General features: G+C 48.5%; 1 protein-coding gene across 1 annotated transcript in view; it reads right to left on the minus strand.

Annotated features, from left to right (window-relative positions):
* Lmod1 (leiomodin 1) overlaps window positions 1-15,734 on the minus strand; it is a 41,526-nt gene extending 25,792 nt beyond the window's left edge. Inside the window, exon 1 of the mRNA XM_032915564.1 lies at window positions 15,283-15,734. Coding sequence (XP_032771455.1) covers window positions 15,283-15,543 — 261 coding nt within the window. The 5' untranslated portion in view covers window positions 15,544-15,734. The remainder of the gene's footprint in view (window positions 1-15,282) is intronic.
* Between the last annotated feature and the right edge of the window lie 4,645 nt (window positions 15,735-20,379).

Consider the following 20,379-nt stretch of genomic DNA (forward strand, 5'->3'; position numbering starts at 1 on the left):
CCAATAAAAAAAAAAAAAGAGGGAGCTGGAGAGATGGCTCAGTGGTTAAGAGCACTGACTGCTCTTCCAGAGGTCCTGAGTTCAAATCCCAGCAACCACATGGTGGCTCACAACCATCAGTAATGGGATCTGATGCCCTCTTCTGGTGTGCCTGAAGACAGCTACAGTGTACTTATATATAATAAATAAAAAAAAAATTAAAAAAAAGAAGCCACCGAGAGCATTGCTGTGAAAAAGTAAATTAATTAATTAAAGAGTATCATTAAAACACAATTTGTGAAAATGATTACATTAAATATATGTATATAAAGTATATTGGAATATACATTATGCAATAAATGTAATACATAATATAATTATATATATATACATATATATATATATATATATATATATATATATATATAAAAACACCTTAACCTCCAAAAAGAAAGAAAGAAAGAGAGAAAGGAAAGAAGAAATGCGCTTCCTAAATTCATGTGTTAGAAACTCGGTCCCCGGCCTGCTGTCGTTGGAGGGCGGGGTCATATGAGACATACTGGGTCTTGGAGGCACTGAATGGATTAATGCTGCAGCTGCGACAGTGCCTTTCTTGAGTGACGTTCATGCCTTCTTGCGTGCCTGCTAACTGCTTCTCTCTGTTCATGCCTCCCGCTCCCACCATGCCATGCTTAATGAATCGCACATCTCACAGCCTTCAGAACTGTGAACTAAATACACTTCTGATCAGACATAATGATACATGTCTTGGAGTCCAGCGATTAGAGGGAGGCAGGAGAATGTGGTGTTCGAGGTTATCCTTCACTGCATAACAAGTCTAAAGCCAGACCAGGCTACACAAAACCCTGTCTCAAAAAAGTAAAAGAAGGGTTGAGGATTTAACTCAGTGGTAGAGCACTTGCCTAGCAAGCGCAAGGCCCTGGGTTTGGTCCCCAGCTCCGGAAAAAAAAAATGTAAAAGAAGTAAGTAATAATTTCCCAGACTGGTCTTCTGTTATAGAAACACCAGGGGAACTGAGAAAATAGTCATTTGATATCTCTCTCTCTCTCTCTCTCTCTCTCTGTCTCTCTCTCTCTCTCTCTCTCTCTCTCTCATAGGGTTTAATTCTCTTGTGGAAGTCTGACTAAGAAAGACAGAGGATTGTCTATTGTATAAGGACCTAATCTTAGCTCTGCCCTGTCCAGTAGACATGTTTCCATAGCTGCAGCCGCAGGTTGCCCAGACCTTTCTAGGTTCCAAATCTACATATCTAGGCCCTGGGCTCCCAGAGAGGAGGTCCTGTGAGTGCTGTGAGAACGGTAGCTCCCTTCCTGACTCTCTGCAGGGGAATGGGAGGGTCCAGAGGGACACCGGCTTGTAGCAAGTTCTCTAGGGAAGCTATGCTGTTTGTCCTGGCTCTACAGACAAAGCTCCTGGAGGCTTAAGGGAACCTAAATGATGGGAGGCTCACTCCATCCTCAGGGGCCTGAGTGGGTCAAGGGCCCTGGGTGGATTTGACCATGTTTGCTAGGAAGTGTCCGTCTGTGATTTCACATCCCTACAGAGCTCAGAGAGACAAAAGGAGGAGGAGAATGGGATGTATGAATGTCTTCCCAGACATCTGCCTATCCAAGAACATGAGGCTTGGGGTTATTTCTTTGACTGTCACAGAAGCTGGGATACGGTGGCACACCACTGCCAAAGGCCTCTTCCTTTGACAACTTGCACAAACCGTATTTTCAGAGTCTCAGAGGAAAGTCTGGTGGTGGTGGCTCATGTCTATAATCCAAGCACTCAGGAGGCAGAGGCAGGCCAGTCTCTGAGTTCAAGGCCAGCCTGGTCTACAGAGCGAATTCCAGGACAATAGGGGAATGAAGAGAAACCTAGTCTCAAAAAGCCAAAAATAAATAAATAAATAAATAAATAAATAAATAAATAAATAAATAAATAAATTCTCAGAAGAGTTAAGCTCAATTTTCTAATACTTGAGACCAGTTGAGACCAGCAAGATGAATCTGTGGTAGGGGCCTGTACTAAGACTGACAACCTGAGTTCGATTCTTAAGTCCACATGGTAGAAAGAGAGGACCAACTTCTGCAAACTGTCCTTCGACCTCCACAAGTGTGCTGTACCATGTAAAACCCCACCCTAATCATAAGTAAAATAAAGTAAAAAATGACATTTACAACCTTCCCTTGTCCTCTTCCTCCTCAGGCTTGCACAGCAAATACGCTTAGCCCTGGAGCCTGGTTACCCCATTCAACCACAATCCGTGGTAGAAGAGAAAAGACACCCCAAAATTGTCCTCTGACATCCACACAGGTGATGTGACTCACCCACCCACACTCACATATACAAACACATCATACACACGCAATAATAAGTCTTCTGCAATTAAAGAGGAGGAAGTAGGAATGGAGGAAGAGGAAGAAGAGGAGGGAAAGGGAGGAGGAGGAGCTTGGGGAAGAGCAGAGGGAGACGCTAAAATGATGTGTTAGGTGCGGTGCAAAGTGCCGGACATCGCAGATGCTGCTGTGAACCTGGGAACGGAGCATACAGGTCCAGACTGGAGGTCAGGAAAATTCTGCTGGTTTGCGTGGTTTGTTGGTTGGTTGTTTTTTGTTGTTGGTTTTTTTGTTTGTTTGTTTTCAGTTTAAATTTTTTTTTTCTCTGTGTAGCCCTGGCTGTCCTGAAACTCGCTTTGTAGACCAGGCTAGCCTTGAACTCAGAGGTCCATTTTGTCTCTGCCTACCAAGTGCTGAAGTTAAAGGTGAGTACCACCACTCGGCCATGACATCTTTCTAAAGAGGATGTCAATGAAGCAAGGGCTCTTGAGACCTAGCGTCCCACTCAGGTGACGGAACTTTCAAAGGCACTGAGGGAGCAGGAGAAGGCCTGGCAGCTATGAAGAACCAACAAATGGCCTCCAACTACAGAAAAGGGTAGAGGTGAAGGAGAAGGGTATTAGAGGCTTGAGAGTGACAGGCGCTGGCTCGCCAAGGACCTCCTAAGCCATGCTAAGGAGGGTAAATTTGATCATGGAAGCTCTGTTGAGCAACTGAAGGCTTCTCTGCAGGGAGGGGCAAGATCATGGTTTCATCTTATAATAAGACTGGCAGGCAAGGCCAGGAAAGGTTGCAATGTCGAGAGACGGGAAGCTGGGAGAACATGAGTCTGATGACATGGCGGTGGATGTGTAAGAGAGAGAGGAGCTAAGAGATCACAGGGGTCACAGGCAGGATTCTATCACTCATCAAGCCTGGAAACCGGGGGAGACAAGAGGGCTGCCTAACCTCCAGGGTTGTGTCCTTGGTTCTGGGTTAGATGGTATTTCTAGCGCCAAAGTGCAGAAGGTAGAGGAAAAGCAGGTTCAGGAAGAAGTTGGGGTGTCGATGACTAATTTATTTTTAGACGGGTTGAATTTGAGACACTTGAGGTATCCAAGAGGCAACTGAATGATCTAGAACCCAAAATAGAGATCTAGGCCACAGATAGAGGCTGAGCATAGGGTGGTAGCTGTGGCTGTGGGGCAGAAGGCACCTGGGGAGACGGCAGAGGATGTGCGGCCGGCCTGCCATTACGGAGGGCACCATGTCCCTCTGCAGGCGAGAAGGAGTAACTAGGGGGAAAAAAGGAGAGCCAGGTGGACATGGGTGGTGTCTTGGTGCTGCAGAAGTGAGTGTTTTAAGAACATGAGAGGGACTGGAGAGATGGCTCAGTGGTTAAGAGCACTGACTGCTCTTTCTGAGGACCTGGGTTCAATTCCTAGCACCCACGTGGTAGCTCCCAGCTGCCTATAGCTCCTGTTTCAGGAGACCCAGCACCCTCACACAGGCATGCATGCAGGCAAATCAACAATGTACATAAACAGGGGTTGGGGATTTAGCTCAGTGGTAGAGCGCTTGCCTAGGAAGCGCAAGGCCCTGGGTTCGGTCCCCAGCTCGAAAAAAAAAAAAAAAAAAAAAAAAAAAAAAAAAAAAAAAAAGCAATGTACATAAACTAAATAAATAACTTTTTAAAAAGTAAAAACAAACAAAAAAAAAACCCAAAAAACAAAAAACAAGAGAATGGCCAGATAGTGGTGGCACAAGCCTTTAATCCCAGCAGTCAGGAAGCAGAAGCAGGTAAATCTCTGTGAGTTCAAGGCCAGCCTGATCCACAGAGTGAGTTCCAGGATAGCAGGGCTAGGCTACACAAAGAAACTCTGTCTCCAAAAAACCAAGGCATGTGCCCTAGACCCAGCAATGGGAGGTCCTAGGCTGCCCCATCAAAGCTGACAGCACTGTGGAGAGGCAGATGCTCAGCGGTGATGGTTTTTCTGTAGCCTGGTTAGGAGGCAAAAGAGCTGATGCTGAGACCTGAGGGCAGAGGATGCTGCAGCCGAGAGGAGGGGTGCAAAGCAGCAAAGGTCCTTGTGGAGCCAGGAGTGAGTGAAATCCCAAAGTGGACAAGAGAAAAGAAGCCCTTTCCATGGGCAGAGAGAGAAGAGCATTTGCATTGGGTGCTCACAGGCTTTCAAGCATCTTCCGTGCTGGCTTCACGTTTCTCTGTGAAATGTGGGCTAGGTCAGCTGTTCAGGGTGAAAAGAAATGGTTCATAGAGCACGGCTGCCTTTGGGGAGTGTGAGGGTCAGGGCAAGACGTCCTGGGTGGCTCTGAGGGACAGCTGAGGACCTGGGCTTTTAGTTCACAGAGGCCGGTATGGATGGCAGGGATGTTCTCTCCGGGTGTGACTGGGGTTCAGATGTGGCTTGGAAATACTGACAGTCCTACCACACTGAGGAGACAACAGGCTGGAGAAGATTGAATCTGAGAGCTGAGAACAATGTTTAGAGCGACTCGAAACGCAGGCATAAGAGGAAACTAAGCCAAGAGGGGCCTGGAACTTAGCTGAAGAGGCAGTGGGCTGCCGCATGGGAACAAGCAAAGAGGAGGGGAGGAGGGCTGAAGTAGAAAACCCCTCCTTTTTCTTTCTTTTATTTATTTACCGTTTTTTTTTAAAAAAAATGTGAACGTTTTGTTTTGCATGTATTTTTTCTGGGTGAGGTTATTCGATCTTGGAGTTACAGACAGGTGTGAACTGCCATGTGGGTGCTGGGATTTGAACCCCGGTTTTCTAGAAGAGTAGTCATCTCTCCAGCTCCTACTTGTGGCTTTTTTTTTTTGTTTGTTTGTTTGTTTTGTTTTTGAGACAGGGTTTCCCTACTACATAGCTCTTGTTGTCAAAGAACTTGATTTATGGACGGGGCTGGCCTTGAACTCACGGAGATCCACCTGCTTCTGCACCAGGCTCTGCTAGAAGACACTGTTCCTATCCACGCGGTTTGGAAAACTAGACAGTCCGGAGTAAAAGAACCTAGCCTCAGCTTTAGGAAAGTGTCTGACTCTTAGAAGACTATGTTAGAAAGAAGATGGGTACAGACTATATCCAAAGACCGTGCCTGCACCCTGGCTGCTCTCAAAGATGGGCTCGCCTGGAAATGACCGAGACGGCCATCTGCCAAGCACCCATTATTTGCAAAGCGTGGGGTCAGACTAACTCCGTCTTTTTAAATCTCTTCTTCATGAAGACTCTTCAAATCAGTAGCGTCATCCCTTGAAGTAAGTCAAGTGGTTTTGAATCATAAATTCCATACTTAGACACACACCAAACAGAAAGGAAGTCACAGGTGGGAGAGCCACGTCCTTGTTAGCATCATGGTTTGTAATAGCCCTGGACTGGAGACCGCCCACATTCCCATTAACAGGAAGATGGATTAAATAAGCTATGATATACTCAGGCTGTGGAAGATTGCACAGGATGGAGGTATAAAAGTGTGGTGGAACATATTTTTAATCCCAGCACTCTGAAGGCAGAGGCGGGCACATCTCTGAGTTCGAGGCCAGTCTGGTCTACAGAGCAAGTCCCAGAATAGATAGGGCTACACAGAGAAACCCTATCTCAGAAAACAAAAACAAAACAAAACCAAATGCTACAGACGACACCACCCTTGATTTTACCTACAGTGGAGTGAACGTCTCTAGACAGAGAACTCTTCCCATAGGACTCTATAAAACCAGATGAAACTAACCTCTGGGGTTGGGAGTTGAGGTAGGTGTTAGCCTTGGGGAGGAAGCTTGGCTGGGTGCCGTGGTACTGTCAATGTGTTCAATGTCCTGATCACTCTGGTCAGTCACCCAACTCTGTCTACACGTATGTACTGTGCACACTTCTGCATGGCTTTTGTTGCTGTAAAAGCTGTTTGGGGGAAGGCCCACTTTGCGAAGTACAAATCCAGTACAAAAAAGAATAAAAAACAAACAGTGCTTATATGGATGCTAGGCGCTTGTCTGAAACCACACAGTGTCAGGAGTCAGCAGGGAAGTCCCCACGTTCCCTGACTTGACTTGGAAATCTGTTCAGGTCCCACCTCTCAGGTGTCAGCTGGGTATTGAGAAGGAATGGTGTATTCCTTCTCATGCCTGAGCATGGATGGCCTTGAGGACAGACAGATGCACACGAAATAGAAAGTCTACTGGGATTTTAAGCAATGCTGGCCCTGGCTGTAGTCTGGTGACAGCTTGCAGGCCAGATTTCTTGACTAGAAGTGTTTTCCTGTTTTCTCTACCTCTCCCAGGGAGCACGGAGCATTCTTCTGGTGACCTAGGCCTTGACCTCTGACTATTGTTCAGCGTCCTAAAATTCTCCCTGCTTCAATCCAGCCTATATATGGCTGCCGTGCTGTCTTCCCAGCTCGCTCTGTGCACATGTCAATGCATCAGAGAACAGCTTCGCCAACCCCCTCCCCACATTTGTCAATCCGGCTGCATCACTGATATCTCCTTCGCTCTTCCTCCATACAGAGGTGAGACTCTGCCTGGCATGTGGCCCTCTGCATGTGAGCTCCGTCTCTTCCTTACTCCTTTCCCAGTGTCATCAAAGTGTTTCTTTTTGCTGACTTATTCCCAACAGCATACAGCTAGGCAACAATGTTCTCTGTCTCATAAAAGTCCTCTCCGATGCCACATTTACCTCGGCTCTCTTGGTTGTGTCACACACACACACACACACACACACACACACACACACACACACCCCTCCTATATTCTCCCTTGAATCTGTGTACACTGCTGAGTGTATTCCTCACTACAGTGAAATAACTCCATTATTCCGGTGGCTTCCATGTTCCAGGTACTGTCGCTGACCCCTGGCCTTCTCAAACCTCTTAGCAATAAGGTCAAGGTGGAGAGCAGAGATCTCTTTTCCCTGACTCCTTTTTTTCTATTTGCTTTTACGAGACCATCAGGTTCCTCCCCACCTCAGTCTATTAACTCTCTCTCCTCTACCAACGCCCAAATGTCTGCTCTTCTCCACACACACACCACACTCCTAAGTGATCCCTTCTAGGCTCATGGTTTTAAATCTTATTCAAAGGCTGGGAAGATGTCTCAGTGGTCAAGAGTACCTGCTGCTCTTGCAGAGAGCAGCTCCTGACACCCAGCTCACGATCATTCATTACCTCAGTTTCAGGGAATCTAACCCCTTCTTCTGGCCAATGTGGAACCAGGCACACACACGGTGCACAAACATAAAACAAATAAATAGGAAATAGGCTTTTCTTTTGGTTTGCTTTGGGCTTGTTTTCTCTGTGTACCCCTAGCTGTCCTGAGACTAGCTTTGTAGACCAGGCTGGCCTTGAACTCAGAGGTCTGCCTGATTCTGTATCTCAAGTGCTGGGATTATGTTCTCTCTCTCTCTCTCTCTCTCTCTCTCTCTCTCTCTCTCTCTCCTTGCCTTCCCCCCCCCCTGTGTGTGTGTGTGTGTGTAGTCCAGCATGATGGTTAGTTTTGTTAACTTGACACACAAGCTAAGGTTCTCTGGGAACAGGGGACCTCAGCTGAAAAAAAATCATCATCAGATTGGTCTGTGGGGTGATTTTCTTGACCAATGATGGGTGTGGAAGGCCCAGCACGCTGTAGGTAGTGCCAACCCTGGGCAGGTGGTCCAGGGTTGCATAAGTAAGCGGGCAGAACAGGCTTTGGAAAGCAAGCAGTGAGCAGCGTCCCTCCACAGTCTCTGCTTCAGCTCCTGCCTCCAGGTCCCTGCCCTGCTTAAGTTTTCACCTTGGCTTCCATTTAGGATGGACTGTGAGTGGACTGTGATCTGGAGATGCAAATCAAGTAAACCCTCCAGGTTGCTTTGGGTCATGGTCTAAAGACCATTGCCTACGACAGTAGAAAGCAAAGTACAATATCCATCCTGACCATGAGAATTATGCAAACAATAAATGTAATCTCTGGGTTGGCAAGGACAGTCTCTATGCTACACACTCTGTCCTAGCATTTAGAAAATGCCCAATTGGGGTTGGGGATTTAGCTCAGTGGTAGAGCGCTTGCCTAGGAAGCGCAAGGCCCTGGGTTCGGTCCCCGGCTCCGGAAAAAAAGAACCAAAAAAAAAAAAAAAAGAAAAGAAAATGCCCAATAGAGCAGAAGCTCAACGAATACTTAACAAATTAATGATTTAGTAGACTCCTCCTCATCCTTGTAAGCATAAGACATGATTTGTGAATTCTGTGTATAAAGGGAGTGGGGAGTCTGGGGTGTGGGTCAGAGCCTAGGCTTGAAATGTATGAGGCTCTGGGTGCTCGAGGGAGAAGGGGCGGGGAGAGGGAAGCATACGTAGTGGGAAGGGGAATGAGTGGGCTGGGGTGGCGCAAAGGAAAGGCAAGAAACAAACATTCATGAGCCTTCAGTACCAGATCTCCAACCCAGCACAGTTCTTGGAGCCCTTTGCAGATATCAAGCCTTTCCCCTTCCCCAGGACCAGGCACTTCAGCTTCCACTGACAGACGCTCTGGCTGCTACCATGCACTTAGCACAGTATGATGGGAGCCCAGATCTGCTTGGACTCTGAAGAGACTATTCCAACCACTAGACACACCCAGCACCCTCAGTGCCTTCTGGAGCCCTGCTCCGAGGCCTGTGCACCTCAGTGCAGGAGGTAGGAGTTTGCCTTCTGCTGTCCCTGCCCCCTGCTCTGGAGCTGGGGCTGGTGAGGTAGTGGAGCCTAAGGATCCTGAGCAGGGAAGAAGTGAGGGCAGGAGAGGGTGGAGCGAGGAGCAGGAGGCCTTTCTATTCCTAGCTGTTTGTACACAGTGTCCTGACAACCTGGCCTGGCCTCTGCAGTGGACCCCAGAGATGGCTGGAGCCAAAACTCCCAAAGCAGCCCTGGCTTTTCTGAGATCATGCTGGGATGGAACAGGGCTGACAAGGAGAGTTAGTTCTCCGTGCCTGAACAGCCCCTCAGCTTTCTCTTTCCCTCCAGAACCAGTAAACTAGCATGGGTCCCTGGGCCTGGCATGAGGAGGAGGTGAAATAAAGGTAGTTCTGTGACATCAGGTGACTGGAGTCAGGCAGTAAGTGACAAATAACCCTCGCTTTCTTCCCTAAATTACTTCCTTGCTTTTCTCCTTTCCCCTCACCCCCTTTTGTCATTACCTCACTCCTGCTGACAGAATGCTTTTAGCCTTGTGAGAACTTTTTTTTTTTTTTTTTTTAATGTCATTTTGACATCTGCACAGGTACAAAGCCTGGAGAATTTAGAGCGAAGACAGTCTCTCCCTTGATGAACTAAACTCTCAATACTTGGTCCTCTTTAATCCTCCAATAGCCCTTCAAGGCTGGTATTTATCATTCCTACTTGACAAGTAATGGAGCAGAAGAAGCTAAGCCAATGAGGGCATTGGTAATGCCCTTGGCACCAGTACTTGCTAAATAAGTTAATGTCCTCTCTCTCTCTCTCTCTCTCTCTCTCTCTCTCTCTCTCTCTCTCTCTCTCCCTCTCCCCTTCCCCTACCTCTCCCCTTCCTCCTCCTCCCTCTCCCCTAAGGTACTCAGCTTCATTGGTACTGTAAGGGGCAGAAGCAGAACTAAATCTGGACCTAACTGAGTCCAGATGCCTATGTTTTCTAGCTCACTCCTGGCCCAGCTGCAGAGAGTGAAGCCTTGAACAGGGACTTAAACCCTGGCTGTCAACCACCTCTTTCTGCTGGTTATGCCTAGTGCTGTTCAATTAGCACAATACAACCTAAGCTGGACCTTACCCTGTGAATCAGGATATTCCTGTTTATCCAACGTGGCAGGTCCTTGAATATCAGCTTCTTCCTCCCACTACCTCTGTACCTTGTGGCCCTTCTTGTTTTGAGCACACACGCACGCACGCACGCACGCACGCACGCACGCACGTGCTCCAAATCTCTTAGTACCTATCTATCACTCAAGGCTTGCCTAGTCTGAGCCAGCTACAGACATGCTGGCACGAGCTGACATCCACAGTCTCTTGGAGGAGGGAAAGAGGCTGGGAAGGCAGATAGGCTTGATGAAAGCTTTGTCTTCCTTGTTTTATCCAGGCCTGGGACCATGAAGTCCCTGAAGCCCTGATGCTTCCAACTCCCCAGGTTGCTGTTGACAGCCTTCCTTGATCGACAGCATCCAGACCACTTTGAAAACATCCCATGTTCTTCTCGTTGTTGGAAATCTTCCTCATTCCTGTCCATCATCCATCTGGCTTGCCCACCTCTCTCTCATGTTTCCTATTCTGCCAAGCTCTCAAGTTCTCAGACCTGCTGTCCCAAGAAGGGGAGAGCATCAGAAGCCATGCTACAGATGGGATCTAGGTTGTGTTTTGTTTTGTATTGTTTTTGTTGTTGTTATCCTTATCTGTCCTGGAACCTCTCCATAGACCAGGCTGGCCTTGGACTCATAGAGATCTGCCTGCCTCTACCTCCCAAGTGCGAGCATTAAAAGTGTGTGCCTCCATAGTTGGGCCATAAAGTTCTTTAAATATATTAAGTGCACTACCAATGAAAGATTTAAAAACAACACGCCAAGACAAACACCTACAGCTGCCGCCACCCAGCTGGAGATCAAGTCAGCTGCCTTTCCAACTACAGATGGAGGTGGCTTTTAAACGTGGCTAGCCTTGTCTAGGGGTGTGCTTGTGCCTACCTAGCTCACCAGGCCCCCATCACCTCTCCTGCCCTCTCTACCCTGACCTCCAGGGCTATTTTGAGTGTGCACCAGTTGGGGTTAATCTCCTTAATCGGTGAGCCGTGCTGCCCGCTATGCTCCTGACTAACCCAGCTATCTGCTAAGGGCACTCTGAGGGTTGCTGAGGCCTCAGGGATTCCCATTCCTGAAGGGAGCCAGAGGGGCCTGGAGTTGAATGAAGACCGGGAGGAAGGGACTGTGGAGGCTAACAGGCAGCGGGAGGCTGAGGACAGCAGTGGATTGCTCAGAGTCTCAAGTTAACCTCTAGGGAAAACCTAAAAGAGCTTCCTCTACCCCTGAGCCCAGCTGCTCTGGCCCCTGACCCCAGTTTCATGCAGGTGCTAATCCTGGGTCCCTGTCACCCTAGGGAGGACAGGGGAGGCTGGCTGAGGGGGTCACCCCCCACCACTACCACTTGGGAAGGGAAGAGAATAAGAAGAGTTGACCTGTGGTGATCAGGTCCCTGAAACATGAGACAAGGACTGCTTCACTCCACAGCTGGCTCATGCACTGGGGAGGGCTCTGTCTTCCACCTGGGCTAAGGGAGAACTCCCAGAGGACCAGAGAGGAGCCTGGCTGCCAGATCCACCCCATTTACAGGCAGGAACGAAGTCCGCCTCCAGCCTTCCCTGAATCTCCTGCTAATGAAAATTCGTTTCATAAGCAGCCTGGGATCTTCTGTAGGGAGGTCTTATGTAAGTATTTACCTCCTGAATCATATATGCTGGTGAGGGAAACAGCCAAGAAAGCAAAATGCAAAAAGAGAGGGGCACCACAGCAGGGATGTTAGTTGCACTCAAGGCCCTGGGTTCAATCTCCATCATCATGAAAAAGACTGTGGGTCAGCAAGAGAAAAACTGCTTGCCGGGCAAACCTGACAACATGAGTTACATCTTTGGAACCTACAGTGGGAGTAGAGAGTTGACTCTTGAAAACTGTCCTGTGACTTCCACACGCACACCACAACACATGCGCTCCCCCTTCCTTAATGACAAATGCTCTAAAGGATAAAATGTTAGGATACGGGAATGTTCAATCAACGTGCCTGGCTTTGCCTAAGAATCTGGGACGACTACTTGGAGGTGGTGACCTGGAAGAGGTATGGGAGGAATATTCATGAAAACTATCTCTAAACAATCCAAAGGGGATTGGGGATTTAGCTCAGTGGTAGAGCACTTGCCTAGTACGAGCAAGGCCCTGGGTCCGGGCCCCAGTTCCGGGAAAAAAAAAAAAAAAAAAAACAATCCAAAGGATCCCTGGACTATTCTAGCCCAGTGAAGGTGAGGTAACCCCGATCCCTTTCAGGGTCTCCACCCTAGCACTCCAGCCACAGTGTCTTAGAGTTTCCCTCCCAGGAGAAGTCGAAGGGGCCTGCTTACCACTCTTCATTTCTATTGGACTCTCAGTATGGTTAGTTTCAAACAAAAGTAGGGCTCACTGTAATGATTATGTGGACCCACATCCTTATCCCCATCCTTTTAAAGCAAATCCCCCAATTCGATCAGTTGTCATAAGAAGATTTCATTACTTATGTCTAAAACACAAGCATCCTTTCGAAAGAATGTTCATAATGCCATCATCCTATCTCCAGGAATCAGCTAAAGTTCCTTGAAACCGCCCCATAATTTTTCCTTTTTTTTTTTTTTTTTTTTTTTTTTTTTTTTTATTCATTTTATTATATATAAGTACACTGTAGCTGTCTTCAGATACACCAGAAGAGGGCATCAGATCTCCTTACAGATGGTTGTGAGCCACCATGTGGTTGCTGGGAATTGAACTCAGGACCTCTGGAAGAACAGTCAGTGCTCTTAACCGCTGAGCCATCTCTCCAGCCCCCATAACTTTTCCTAACCAACGTTTGGTTTAGTGGTTAATGGTATTCCTTAGAAAGTGGGGAGACTACCCAGACTAGCCAGAATGTCACAGTCACTGCTTGTCTGATAACATACAAGCACACTGGGTCACACCTCTCTGGGCTCTCACATGTAGCTACTATATGATCCTAATGGAGCTCAGTTAGCACAGAGCTGGTCTAGCATGCACCAAGACCCCGCCATGTTCAACTATATAAGTGGGCACGGTGGTGGCTCACGCCGGCAACCCCATTGCTTTGGAGGTAGAAACTGGACGATCAGGAGTTCAAAGTCATCCTTACTAGCTGTCCAGTTTGACCAAGCCTGAGTCACATGAGAACTTATCTAAAACATAAAAAAGCAAGGGCTAGCATTGTCTCCCTTACTTTACTCTGATATCCTGTGAAGGGAGGAAGTACAAACTTCAACAGCGGGAGGTCACCTCGTAGCTGTGTCGCTCTGAGACAGGCATTTAGCCTCTTTGGGACTTTGTTTTTTTTTTTTTTTATGACGGGGATAAAAGTTATCTCCTAAGACTGTTAAGGCTTATGAAAGAGAAGGATCTTGTAGTGGGCATGTAGAAGGTTCTCTGGAGCCCACCTTGCTTCCACAGGCTGGGTTAATTGGTTGGCTTGCTATCGAATCGATTGGATTGCTACGTGCAGGTCTTCATGAAGAGCGAAGGCCCAGGCAGCGAGAGCTAGAGTTATTTCCCCAGCCTGGAGCTGACACTCTACCCAATCACCCAAGCTTTGCTGTTTTGTTCTGGCCACTAATTAAAGGGACAAGTGCCTAGACTGAGGGGTGGGCAGGGCTGGACAAGGGCAGTTGCTGCCACTTATTGAGTGCTAATGTGCCAGGCACTGTGCCGGGCACTCTCCATCACCCTCTGAGCTGCCTCAACAGCCTCTGAGGCAGGTACTGCTGTCCTTGAGGTCTAGGTAGCTCGGGAGTGGCTCAGTCACATAGACAGGGCAGAGTTGCTGGTACTCACTCATGCAGGGTTTTCTGGAACTTAAACATGAGGCCTTAATTAACTTCACCATCATTCCTTTGAGAGTAACACTAAAGAGGCTACATGTTAGGGCTCACTCACATTCCCCCAGGTTGCCAGAGACTTCGGCCCACTACTCAGTGTACATTCCAAAGCCCAGCTGCCCACTGTGCTGACACATGCCCTTTGCCTGCACGGAGAGCAAGGAGCGGACTGTAACAGAGTATCTCTACAAGGCAAGAATGGTCCTAAAGGCAGCAATCGACCAAAGATGCCTACTCCCCCACCCTCTATTGCTTGACTTGGCTCCATCTGGAGAAGTAAGTCCATTCCTGGGCAAAGCCAGGAAACCGGGCGAGAGAGGAGAGAGAGTCAGGGTGCAGTATTACTAAGAGCAGAAACATTGGAGAATCAAAGTCCCAGGAGGGCTAGAGTCCTTCCGTGCTCTTTGACCTAAACCTCTTGCTTTATAATTAAGTAAGGGCTTTAGTTTTAGAATTGCATAGCTGGAGGGTAGCACCCTTACACGGCATGTGAGAGGCCCTGGGTTTGGTTCCCAGGGCTGAAAACAGTTCTGTTTGACCTCAGTCTCCAGAAGCCACAGACACAAGTCAGCCATTGGGGCCCAGGGCCCGGGGGAGGGAAGAGAAGGGCAAAGCCAAACTCCAGAGTGAATGCTTAGGGGTAGGGGGGAGTGGGGATGGAGGTGGGGATGAGGGTGGGGATGGGGGTGGTCACAAAAGTGTCAAGAGCTTGACTGAGTTTCATTTCTGTTTCCTGCTCTGGGTCACCAGCCCCTCGAAGGAGGGCCTATCATTCCCCCATACTTGTATTGATATTTAGTCATCATTATCAAAGCTGTAGAAGAAATAACCACCCTGCCCACAGGGTAAGAACTCCTGAGCCCCTTGGTAAAGCCATGAACATGGCCCCGGGGGATGGATGGCAGGGACAGAGACAGTGTCCCACCCTCCCACTGTGTCTCCTATTCTTTCCTATTCTTCTTCATTCCTATTCTTAGGAGTTGGGCCAATCTCATCAGCTCGGCTTTCTCTTGAGTGCTTGAAGACACAAGCACCATCCTAGTCTCTCTCCCTCCCTCCTAGCACAGGATGGAGGTGAAGAAAGAGTGCTGAGAGCAGGACAGCATCAGCTCAGACACATCCTTCAAGGACACCTCTCAGCCTCAGCTCCCTTTTCCTACTTGATTTTTGAGGTGCCATGTCTCTCCAACATATCCAACTTCTGCTTACCACGCAGATTAAGGGCAAAGGTTCACACTGTCAGTTTAACACGTAATAGCCTATTCTGAAGCATCTGGTACCCTGCCAGTAAGAGCTGTTTTTCTAAGAAAGAGGGGTTCTAGTCCTGGAGTTAGGGGCCCCGCCCTCCCTCCCCACCCTACTTTCCTCCAGGGTGTGTCACTCACATCCACGGACATCTCCCTCTGAATAATTTTCTTGCTCTCCTTTTCACAGAAGTTGAGCATGGCTTCCCGGTTGAACGAGCCGGAGGGCTGTTTGTCCGTTTGATTCCTCTGCCGCAGCCCCACGGGAATGCTCCCATCTGGGTCCACCACATCCAGCTCCTTCTCCAGCTCTTCCATTTCTTCAGGGGAGAGGGTAGACAGCAGGCTGTCGATGTCGGGGTCTTCACTCACCTGCCGCCGATACTTAGCTACCTTGGACATCTTGGCAAAGTGAGCAGTTGCTCCTACCAGGTCTGGCGGGCTTGCTGGTGGTAGGCAGGGAAGGGACAGGGAGCGCTAGTCTGGTTAGAACTGAGAGGGCTTGAGTGCAAAGCCCCAGCTAGGTGAGCACTGCAGCTCCGTGGGCCCTGCTGTACTACAGGTGTTCCGGGGGACACAGCAGCCTCCCTGCAGCCCAAGGCTAGTGGACCCTGCTTGATCTAACCAGCAACCAATAAAACCTGACAGCTGCCCAGCCAGAGAGGAGAAGCCAATCCCCAAGCCAGGGGGCGGGCCTGCCTCACTGTCAGAGCTGTTTGAAACTTGAGGACATTCCAGGGAATCTTGGAGCGCTGCGTGACCAAATTTAGTACAGAGCAGTTTAGCCTTTTAAAGACAAGGGGGCCACGCAATGAGAAAAAGAGAGAAAAATGCGAAGGCTGGCAGAAGCCGCCGGACACTGGAAGCCAGGGTAGCAGGGACCGGGGCCGTGAGGTTCGCTACCTCGCCAGCCTGAAGCAAGCTCTGTTTGAGAATGCATTTTTCGGTCACTGGGTGGCCACAGCCACCTTTCTACTGTATTTGGTAATGTTCGGGGGCGGGCTGGGGAGTCCCCGGCGTTTACAATTCCAGAAAGACACAAATTCAAGATGAGGGGCAGCTCTCATAACCATCCCACTTGAAAGCGGAGCATCAGTTACCCTAATGCGTGTTCACCACCTCTGAAGAGAAAAAGAGGATGGGCGACGGGGTGGGGGTGGGAGTGGGGTGGGGGTGGGGGAGGGGCGGGGCGAGGGGTGGGGGTGGCATCCTCACTGTGCACTGAAAGTGTGAAGGTGTTTGCGGAAGAGGTGGGATCTGCAGGAGGAAGAAACTCTTAAAGGGCTCTGTTTCCAAGGCTCTTGGGAAGGGGATTGTGACCTTCCTAGGTTCCCGCCTCTGCAGGGGCAGCTACAGACAACCTCCTCTGGGTGCACAGACGAGGAGCCAGCAGGCACCAGCCACAAATCCAGAGCACAGTTTAGCTTGTCTTAAGGGAAATGCAGTTCTGGGCCACTGGGAGATACTGTTGCAACAGGTCTGGTTTCTTTCATAGAAGGGCTTTCCACTACTCATCCATCATGCTGCCCTGTGCAAGGCTCAGAGACATTCGATCTCCTGCCCCCCTCCTTCCTGCCACAAAATCCCTTCTAGAAGCTCTGGTGTAACCCATCAGGGTAGATGCTTCGATCTTTCCTGGCATCTCTCCACCCTAAGCCAGAGAGAGCCGGTCACTTGATCAGCATTTGCTGAGTCCAAAGATCATCTAGGACTAAGACTTAGCCATGGCATTCAATGCCCACTAACTCAGCTTTAGTTTAAGGCCGGGAGAGGGGCTGGTGCTGCCTGGTGGGGCTGGAAGGCAGAAATGAGGCAGGCAAACCCCGGAGGGTGAATGGAGGAGGGGCTGGAGAACCCTGGCAGTCGAATTCCAGTCACATGCCCATCAGTGAATAGCACTTGTCACACTGTGCCGAGAGAGCAGGTGATGTAACTGAAGATACCGTCTAGTGCGAGCCTGTCATTGTGGAGCCCACAGTCAGTAACAATAACTGTTGTGTCTGACGAGGAAATGTCACTCGCAGCCACACATATTCCACGTTAGGTCCCTAGCTAGTAGCTCAATTTGGGATGTTCTAGAAACTTTAGGGCATGGGGCCTAGCTGGAGGGAGTGGGTCGCCAGGGGTAAGCTTTTCAAAATCCTAACTCGTTGCAGGTCCCATGCCTTCTCTCTGCTTCCTGGTAGTCATGAAGGGAGCAGCCCCTGCCACATGTTCCCTCTGCCACCATGCTCCTGTCTCACCGCAAGCTCCAAAGCAAAGAAGCCGGGAACCGTTGTCTGGAGTCCCTGTGAGCCAACATAAATGCCTCCTTCCTTTGCGTCTGTATGTCACATGACGTAAAGGCAGAACAACACGACTGATATTAAACAGATGGTTTCAGATAAGTTTGCAAAGCACTTCAAAAGAGATGTGTAGAAGCTGGGCGTGGCGGCGCACACCTTTAATCCAAGCACTCAGGAGGCAGAGGCAGGTGGATCTCTGAGTTCAAGGCCAGCCTGGTCTACAAAATGAATTCCAGGACAGCCAGAGCTACACAGGGAAACCCTGTCTCAAAGAGAGGATTGTGTGTGTGCGGGGCTCTGAGGAAATAAAACAACACAGTTGGACAAGGCCTTATGCTCTTTAGGCTAAAAGACCCTCCTTAGGTCCTGTTACTGTCACCTGCTGACCACATGACCCCGAGTAACTCCCTTCTTGAGCAGTGGCTTCTCTACCTATAAAGTAAGAACCGCAGCCATACCTGCCTGTGTTGCTTACTCTCCTGTCACCGTCACAAACCCCTGACAGGTCAGCCGTGGGGAGAACGGGTTATTCTGACTCACGGTTTCAGCATGGCAGGGCGGGTATAGCAGAGCTCATGGGCTGTGGTTGCATGTGACAGGCTCTCCTCTGACCTTCAGTCTTTCTGAGGTATGTGTGTGCACCTCCATCATAGCACATAAATGCAGTTTTGAAAACTTAAGATTGATCAATTAACGGAGTTTTTACAAATTCTATTCTAAGGCAAAGTAAGGTAAACATTAAGTTGCAAGATACGAGAAGACATTTACCTGAAGCACGTGAGCACAGTAGTCATTAGCAGTTCTTACAACTACTTATATTGCCCTTTAAAAAAACATTTTTTTATTTTATGCACATGAGCAGTTTGACTGGATTATGTATGTGCACACCTGTGCTGGTGCCCTGGGACTGCAGTTGCAGAGTTTCGAGCTGCCTTGTGGGTGCTGGGAACTGAACTGAACCTATACCCCCGGAAGGTAGCCAGGGCTTTTAAACTCTGAACCACTGCTCCAGCTCCATATTTGCACCTTTTTTTTTCAATGATGGGGCTAAAACCAAGCCTGAACCCAGGACTTTGTATGTACTAAGTAAGCTTTCTATGGCTAAGATACACTCCCTGACCATTTTTAACAGTTTTGGGGAAAAGGGAAAGATGTTTTTTTTTTTTTTTCTTGTTTTTGAGACGAGGTCTCACTATGTATCCTTGGCAGGTTTGGAACTCACTCTGTAGACCAGACAGGTCTCAAAAATCATCAAGATCCACTTGCCTTTGCCTCCTGACTGCTGGGAGTAAAGGAACATACACTATCATTTTTCTTTTCTTTCCTTTCCTTTCCTTTCCTTTCCTTTTCTTTTCTTTTTTCTTTTCTTTCCTTCCTTCCTTCCTTCCTTCCTTTCTTTCTTTCTTTCTTTCTCTCTCTCTTTCTCTTTCTTTTTTTCCAGAGGGTCTCACTATGTAGCTATGGCTAGCCTGTAACTATGTAAATCAGGCTGGCCTTGAACTCACAGAGATCCTGCCTCTGCGTCTGAGATGCTGGAATTAAAGGGGAGTGCTACTCTAACTACCTTTATTTCAATTACTTTTTCCTCCCTAAAAAGATTTATTTTTAATTATGTATATTGTTATACGTGTTTACATGTGTGTGAACATATGAAAACAGAGACCATATTGGTCAGGGGTGTTGGACCCACTGGATCTGAAGTTATAGGTGGTCATGAGCCACCCAACATGGGTGCTGGGAACAAGACTCAGGTCCTCTGCAAGAGCAGCACAAGCTCTTAGCCACTTAGACATCTCTCAGGCCTTCTCTTTACTTTTTATTCTGAAGTTGATCTCACTCTGTTGCCCAGACTGGCCTTGACTCACTCTACGGCCCAGGCAGGCCGTGAATTTGCGATCCTTCTGCCTTGGACCCTTGAGAAGCTGGAACTGGAAGGATTCAACCCCAGGCCTGTGTTATTCTTATCTTTATTCTGCGTTCTTCTCTCTCTAGTCTACTCTTCTGTTCTCTTTCCTCCAGCAGCAAATGACTTAAATAAAAGCATACTTATTCCCTCTTACCGGATTCTTATTCATTGGAACACTCATTTAGGTGCTTGGTTGGGTATTATGTAAAGAAAGATACAAAGACAATTATTGTTCTCCTCTTGAAAATCTATCATTTAATGGTGTTTGTAAAATTCTACTGTAAGGAAAACTTAAAGGGCAAACGGACTGTTAGGAGACAGCAGAAGACACACTATGTGTGGGGAGGAGACAGTGGGTTCCTTCCAGAGGCACAACAAAGACTCATATGGGCTGGAGTCTGTGTTTAGCTAAACTTGTTAGTAGACAAGCAAGTATTCCTTGCTCCTTGCTCCTCGTTCCTGCTAAGCTCCTCTCTCTGTCCCTCCCTCCCTCCTTCCCTCCCTCCCTCCATCCCTCCATCTCTCCTTTTTTTCCCTTATTTGAGGCCAGGTCTCACAATGCAGCCTTGGAACCTGAGCTTGCTATGTGGACATGGATGGCCTGGAGCTCACAGAGAACTCCTGCCCTCCAAGTGCTAGGATTAAAGGTGTGCCACCATGCCAGCCCTGTCATCAAGTCTCTTGCTCCCCCTGACATCCCCCCAGGTCAGTTCTCATTCTCACTGTTGCCTAGAAGAAAACCTTCTGGGACACCAGACTCTGAAGGCCCCTCAGCCATCCCCAACCTGCCCCTCTGTAATCTGAAAGAACCCCTCTCCAGCTTCCTGGGACTCTCTGTGACCAAAATGTTTGCTGTTACCTGAGGAGGTCAGGCCTGATGCAAATGACTCCCTTCAGCTCCAAGGCCAGCCTCAGTGCATTGGCTGAGTGACCGTCACTTCTGAGCTCTGCCTTTGCTCTAGGAGTACACTAAAGTACATGTATTCATTCTAAACTCACAGTTTACAAACCCAAATAGCAGGACGTACAGCATCCTAATGGTGGGTC

This window comes from Rattus rattus, chromosome 10, assembly GCF_011064425.1.
Source record: "Rattus rattus isolate New Zealand chromosome 10, Rrattus_CSIRO_v1, whole genome shotgun sequence".
Taxonomy (NCBI): Eukaryota; Metazoa; Chordata; class Mammalia; order Rodentia; family Muridae; genus Rattus; species Rattus rattus.